This window comes from Manduca sexta, chromosome 3 (assembly GCF_014839805.1).
Source record: "Manduca sexta isolate Smith_Timp_Sample1 chromosome 3, JHU_Msex_v1.0, whole genome shotgun sequence".
Taxonomy (NCBI): Eukaryota; Metazoa; Arthropoda; class Insecta; order Lepidoptera; family Sphingidae; genus Manduca; species Manduca sexta.
The window spans coordinates 7,376,797-7,384,443 of NC_051117.1; the positions used below are offsets into that span (position 1 = coordinate 7,376,797).

Genomic DNA, 7,647 nt, shown 5'->3' on the forward strand with positions numbered 1-7,647 from the left:
GAAAGTAATGAGTTTTAAATTGTTAATGTTTCATTCTAAATTGTGAGCCTCAAATATTCTGGTTACCTGGTGTTTGATTCTTTTCAGCAATCGTTTTTAGCTGTAATATAAAGTTTTATGTCCAGTTAATAGATCATGCAATTTGCGACCAGGAAATTGAGGCCATCTTTCCGGAAACTGGAAATATACGAAGAGGTATTTATTGCCTGTATGTGATGACATACTTCCGATCGTGGCGTCAAGAGATCGATTTTCGTCAATGATGCCATCATAACAGTTTAACGTGAAAATTGCAGTTGATACTTATTGTAGCCTTTCCTAGCCTGTTTTAGTTTTACACTGCATTATACTAATGCAGGAGACTTCACTGACGTTGCCATATTGACACACGTACTTGCAGTTAACGCCAGGATCGGAAGTATATCTCAATATGTTGAAATTGAAGTGTTTTTTTAATGTAACATGTTTTAAAACATTGTCGTTTTGGGACCACCCTGTATGTTCTCTCAGTCTTAGATCAATAGGTCATACGTGCTCACAACTGTATACATCAAAAGGTAATTAATAATTATACAGATAATAGAAAATAATTTTATTTAATTAAGATTTTTTCCTTATAAATAAATCGAGAATCTATTTTTTAATGCTTTTTATCAATCCTGCTCCATTCATAGCTTATAATCGTTTGATGCATTTTTAAGTGACCCCCAATATTTCAAACCATGACAGGATGGCAAAATAACTAATTCTTAAATCTTTCTCATGTTTCTATAAGAGCAATAACAAAATGTGAGCTCTAAATGTATCATACTAAAACTTAATTCTACTTTGCCACCCTATTAGGGCCTACAGCTTATTGAATTAATTAAGGTTGGCCCTCATGGCATTGGGGTAGGGGACCTAATATCGCTCCTAGGGGCGACGGCGACCGACAATATCCAGTTAGTGTAAGTGTCGATCCTGCTGAAGAGGTCGGGGTAGTCCTGGGTGTCGCAGGACTCGTAGTAGGAGGCGGTACCGACTACCACGCGGCCGATGACCATGGGAGCACCGGCGTCACCGAAACAGATACCACGGCCTGGGGCTTTCGCGCAGATTACACCTGCGGGGAATACGGAGTTGGCAATATATTCTATCGGTTTGTAATCTTCTTTTTATATTATAGGTTCTGCGGTTTTTGAGTAATTTCGCCAATTTCCACTAGTAATAGCAAATATTATAAACGACTTTTATAAATCTATAGGCAGCGACAAAACTAAGACAAAAATAGGAAGCCCAATGCACGTACTAGTTATTGAACGAACTAGTATTTATATGTGGCATGGGCGGGGAAGGAAGATGGGCGGTGCCCAACTTAGAAACCTGCTTAGTCTGATCACCCTACAAAAAGCCTTCTGCTTAAAAGCGAATCTCGTAATACAAGGCTTTCGTTGAATTCGGTGAACTTTTTTCTCCCGGCAAATGACAGGTCCCATTTCAAATCACCAATTACACCAATCACAATTTCTCGTATGTCTTCCAATTGAGACTTTTCCACCCTCACACCCACTACAACTGTAAGCCAAGATCGGCAGTGTCACGCATTTTATGACAACGAGCGGTGAAGACCGGCGCGGCTCAGTGAAAATAGGCAGAAGTTGGAAATGTTGTGTATATGTCTGCCTATTATACTTCCGTCACTGTATCCATGATTCTGGTTTGTAGGCGGTGGAGATCTCAATTAACATCTGATATCCCTTCATTTCATATATCGGCTATGAAAACAATTATACTTACGGTCAGAGATGGCGACCGCTTCAGAGCCTTCGTACGCAGCCTTGCACTCGTCAACATTTACTTTGTACAGGTTGATGGTCTTCAGGGTTTGCAGTTGAGGTCCGCCTTCCTGCGAATCAAATATAATATGTTAGATATCTCGGAGTTATGAAGTGTTATCTGATGTTATACTGGTTGTAAGTCTCTCATATGTTAAGAGTCCGCCTGGGTAGGGACCGCCGCAATGTTTATTTCTCCCGACAAACAGCAGTGTGTAATCACTGCTGTAGCCAGCGTAACTACTGGACATAATAAGACATAACATGAAACATCTCACGTCCCAGAATGGCGAGCACAGTCGATTACCAAACAATACTTTGTAATTCAATGTGTTGGTGTTTCTACTGTTTATGGGGGGTCGTATTGCTTACCATCAGGGGAACGGCGAGCTCGTCTCGTCATTCAAAGCAATAAAAAAAATTATGGCTTCAGGAATTTTGATGTATTTTAAAACCATCGCCTCCTAGGTACAGTAGACAGCTATCGAAACTAAATAATGGCTCGTTCCATATTGGGAAAGAAAATATGACTTATGTACCACAATTTGCTCTTCAGAATAAAAACTTAAGTCACAAGACAATATCTCGACCATAAAACACGTTCGGAATACTTGCAGCCGTTTATAAAGTGTTTAACGACCGATTAATGTTTCTACAGCTAATTTTAACTGTGTTGCAAATAAATGACCCTGAACAGTGATGAACAGCTCCAAGAAATAAAATTTAAACGCATTGCTATGCGATAACCGTTGTTAGGAATGCGCTGTTTTTATCCTGACATGAAAAATATACAGGAACATTTTTGACTTTATCAGTCTTACTTATAAACTTGTTTTAGCGTTAAGAGGTGGTAAAGAATTGCTTAAATAACGGTTAAAAACATCACCGGTTTCCTAGTTTAAACCTTATTAAGGGGCAAGATGGCGGGTTTTGACTTACAGTTGACGAATAAATTTGTGTTTTAAGTAAGCATAGTTTTGCGAAAATTTAAAAGACTATATTACTAAATGTTGTAAATAACACTTTACCATTAGATACCCGTACCGCAGATGTGAAAAGTGCAAGTTTCCAACAAAAAAATATCAATAAAATTTAATTTTATTATTGCACACCCTAGTTTCACTACTCAGTTATACACTATTCAGTTATACACTTACGCCACGCCATATTAACACAAAACTACAAAATGATCATGAAAGAATAAAAGTGAAAAGTAGTTTTTTGGTGAAAATATTCATTATTCATGAATGATTTATATCCCAATATTAGTATAGGTAAAAGCGAATATGTGGTTTCATTAATTTAATACTATGTCAAAATACGTTTCATATAACGATATTTCCGGAGACCCAAACCATTTGGAACTACCGTGGTGGGTATTTCTAATTTCACCCTCCATAGTGGTTAGTGTCGCCGAAAACAAGAGTTTGATCCAACAATTCAAAACAAATTAAAAACAAAAAGACCTCGCTCAATACCCAAAATACCAATATAGCATTATGTTGCAGCGATCTTTTTATTCAAATAAACTCTATGATGGAATATTCACTTATATAATACCATCAACCCTTGCTGTATAAAGGAGACCCGTGCCCAGCATACGGGTCTTCTTTAATTAATCACGCTGACTACAGGAGATAGACTACATATACCTACCTTCGAAGGTCTTATGTAGAATTCTTGACTAGGTAGGTACATAGTATAATCAATAGTTTTTAATCACCAAAACAAAAATAGCGCTAATGAACACATTTGACAAAAAAGAAACCAAACAACGATGTAATATTATACCGGAAAAAATGTAATCTTGGTTAAGATTCATTGTAAATATTTGTTACCTACTTACATACGTGTTGTATCCAACTTTATGCAAGATTTGTGAAAATATTAACTCTTTATAGCTTTATCATATATGTATAAAAAATAATTTGACTGCACCCTTCCTCTACTAAAAACCACATTACTTTTTTTGGTAGTCAAAAGCTGGTGTATAACTTCTCGGGATTTTATTCTAGATGCTAATCAAGCGTCTGACAAACAATATCCACTTACATATTCGAAACCCCAGCTGACGACTTTCACAGAGCTGCCATCAGCTATACTAGTGCCCTGAGGAGGCAGGTACAGAACGTCGATAGTGCTGCTGATGCCAAGGGGAGTCTTCAACCGAACCACGGCGACATCGCCTTCTCTAGGCTTCTCCACGTAGTTGGGATACTTGATGAGCTCGTCGAACAGCACGACAACACCACCGGAGAGACTGTTGGTCGAACCAGCGCGGACCTCGAATTGGTTCAAGTTGCCACCGCTATGGAAGAATTAAGTATATTAAAAACTGTTGTATGCGCAAACGGATACGGTAGATTGCGGTTTCTCTAGTTTTCCAAAGTATTTTTTTATTGTAACTCAAAAGTGTTTTAAATAGGTAATAAAATCCACAATATATAACATTTTGTCGGTATAAATGAGTCAGCGGTAACCGGTTCATCCTAATATGGCTTACATCGGTCATCCAATATATCCATTCCATGCTTCCCTATTCCTGTTTCCTTCAAAGCGGTCGCTTTGCAACGATTACTGAAATTAAGCCAAAATAAAATGAACCCGCAAGGAATATTTCCCTTGACTTCCTTCACAATCAGCTCGATAATATCAAATAATTGCGTCTTCACATTCTACTTATAGGACCAATTTCATTAGAAGGAACACACAAGAATATGAATTTTAAGTATTTTATAATCCAAAAAGTCCGCTCTGCTCTCGACAGCAAGATGTACGAAGCTATGTAGGGGTCAGAACCCTCAGCATTGAGGACATTGACGCAAGGAGGATAATCCAAAAACTTACGTAAAACAGTAGGACGTGGTGAGTACGTGCCACGACGAGCAGGGAGCCAACGCAGCGCTGTATGAGGATACCAGGGCCAGGGTAGAAGTAGGTCAGGGCGACGATGTATGGGAACTGCTCGATGGTGGTATGCTCCCCACCCACAATGCGGCTCTCGGGGGCCGCTGACACTACAGCAAAAAGCATGTGGATGTTAAAGAAGAGTGTTAGTAGTAGTAGTAAGAACATTGTGAGTTCGATAAAAAAAGTCAAAATAATTTTCTATTTACGCAGAATACACATCTACCTACATAATAGTTATCTATGTTTGTTTTTTTTTATATGCTAGCTGTCGATAACAATTGCAGGGCTTTTTTATGGATACAATAAATTCTAGATTACCTACTTCGAATTTTTTAAATACGTGAAATTAACCTGGTAGGTTTGGATCTAGGAAATATATCTATTTTAAAGTTACACATTTGTTAATTTGGTTAACTTCAAATTATTTTGTTTATAATAGGTGTAATGAAACAAAATTACCGCCTTACTATTAAGAAGTCGTTTACAAAAAATCGCTATTATAAACGAAATTTTAACTTTTAAAAATTTGGTCTATCCTTGCCCTAAAACAATTTTATGTAGAACTAGCGACCCGCTCTGGCTTCGCACGGGTATAACATAACAAAATAACAGTATTTCTCAACTATTTAATGGATGTTATTATACATATAAACCTTCCTCTTGAATCACTCTATCTATTAAAACCGCATCAAAATCCATTGCGTAGTTTTAAAGATTTAAGCATACAAAGGGACAGAGAAAGCGACTTTGTTTTATACTATGTAGTGATGTCGACTGTCGAGAGATGATTATCCCCGGCAATCGACACAATTATGGCGATAATTATGGCGGATTTTAACACTTTGGATACGGTGTTCGCTATCCGGGCGGGTTTAAATTTATCCTAGCACCATCAAATCTATATATCGGGACTGTCCAACATTTCTCGTGAACTTTATATTCCTATGTACTTACCGGCAGCGAGCAACGCAAGCGCAACGATCAGCCCTGAGGATGCCATCGCCGTAATCTTTAATCAGGCAAATATTTTGTTCTACTTATTTATTACTCAATATATATTATATTTGTCAGTAATTTATCATATTAGTCTAATTTGTTTTATACGGGCTGTTCATTTTGTTTTGTTTTATATTGCTAGTGAACTATAAAAGTATTTTTGGGTCAATATTAGCGGGGTGAGTGGGAGTACCTCATTTCGTTCATCACCTGAGAGGGCCATTCTAAAGTTGTTGAGAATATAAGGTAGCAATTGGCTTGCTTTATTCTGCGAGAACTATAGAGCGTCCCAATTAGTTGGTCGACAAGGTCAGCGCCAAGAGCGTCGCCAGCCGATGGCCTAGGGGGCAAGTTGATATGGAGAATGAGAAAAGTATAAATTGTAAGTAAAGTCGAGAGCACGTGTTCCCCCTATTTCTACCGCCCAGTCTTCGCGGGGGGCGACTGAGCAGTTATGTTGGGGTAACCGTTGCCTTACGACCCGACAATTGAAGCGGCCCGGACCCTCGGGCGGCGGTCGGGCCGAGTCCTAACCAATGAACCTAACCTAAGTCCCTACGCAACGGCCTACCAACTAAAACTCTGCGTTGACCCTCTTCGGCGCATAAGAGACGACTGCGGGCTTCCCGAGACGGCAGGTCGAGTCTTCGTCCGCAGCCGCCCCTGCGCGGTGCCGCCTTGCGGCCCGTCTCATAAATGTGGGAGGGCTCCTAAGCCCCCTCGCACCGAAAGACGCTCTCAGCGTCCTTCGGTGCGAGGGGGCTTAGGAGTAACCCCCGGGTGATCCCATCCCGGGGGTCAACCGAAAAATGTGCAAGAAATGCACAAAATGCACTAAAGCGGACAGCCCCCTGCTGCCCGCCGACGACCTTCGTGGCCCCTATTAGTCGCCTCTTACGACAGGCAGGGGTTTACCGTGGTGGTATTCTCCAAACGCCCCCATTCCACAGGGCGGTACAACCTCTGGCCCTCCTAGGTTATTCTGATCATCCGTGAGCATTTCTTAGTTTCATCAAATGAAATTTAAATATTATCCCTTTGTATTTTAAAGCACCATGTACTATGGGCCTCGATCAGCTCATCGGAAGGAAGCTTAGATAATGTGCAACCGCAATCTCGCACGTACGCTTTATCTAAAAATACAATTTATAATCGTAATTAATAGCATCCACCTAATCCACTTAATACTTTAATTTTATACTTTACATTCGAACTATAAATTGCCTAAAACAGTTGTTGGCATGCTACGTAGGTGAAATAATAGCAGAAGATTAGTAGCTTGCACTTGTAGACGGACCCAGTATTTTTTTCCGGGGCGCATTCAGCGGTGCAGCATCTTTACAAGCCGTTTCTCCGGTAGTCTTATCTTACATACATCATAGGCCACGTATCGTTGATATAGTTGATGCGTCGTTAACTACACCCCTGATGAATAAAGACTATCCAGTTGCCCATAAATATTAAAAAGCTCACACAAGAAATTTTGCTGAACCTAGGACTTGAACACACGATATCATAGTCCACCGATCGCATTTACTGCCACTAGACCAAGGAGGCAATGAAACATTTTTTATTCCTCAAATAATTATGCTCTTACCTGGTAACATTTCAAAATGTCAAATATTTACCAGACTCAGAGATTTATAGGTAGGTATATATCGATTATTGGTCGGCATTTCTTTCAAAGTAGTATTTAGCAATGAATGAGTAAGCAATACGCTGGATTAGAAAATATCAAGAATGATACATCTCGTTTTCGTTGTACGAAACAGAAAACCAAAATTTAAGTAATGCAAGGTTGTATTAGGCTACGGGGCAAAACCTGCAATTATTTTAGAAATATTTTATGATTTAAAAAATATAAGTAATTCTGTCACATAATTCTCTTGTCTGTCACTTTAATTTCGAATGAATAACAGCTAAATTC

The 7,647-nt window shown here is 39.2% G+C and overlaps 1 protein-coding gene across 1 annotated transcript; it reads right to left on the minus strand.

Moving 5' to 3' along the window:
• Positions 1 to 577: 577 nt before the first annotated feature.
• Positions 578 to 5,793, minus strand: LOC115442959 (trypsin, alkaline C-like). Its single transcript, XM_030168186.2, is given in 6 exon segments — positions 578 to 1,102; positions 1,777 to 1,885; positions 3,867 to 4,122; positions 4,662 to 4,700; positions 4,702 to 4,831; positions 5,679 to 5,793. Coding segments are annotated over 6 exon segments (804 nt in total). The 5' UTR covers positions 5,725 to 5,793; the 3' UTR covers positions 578 to 878.
• Between the last annotated feature and the right edge of the window lie 1,854 nt (positions 5,794 to 7,647).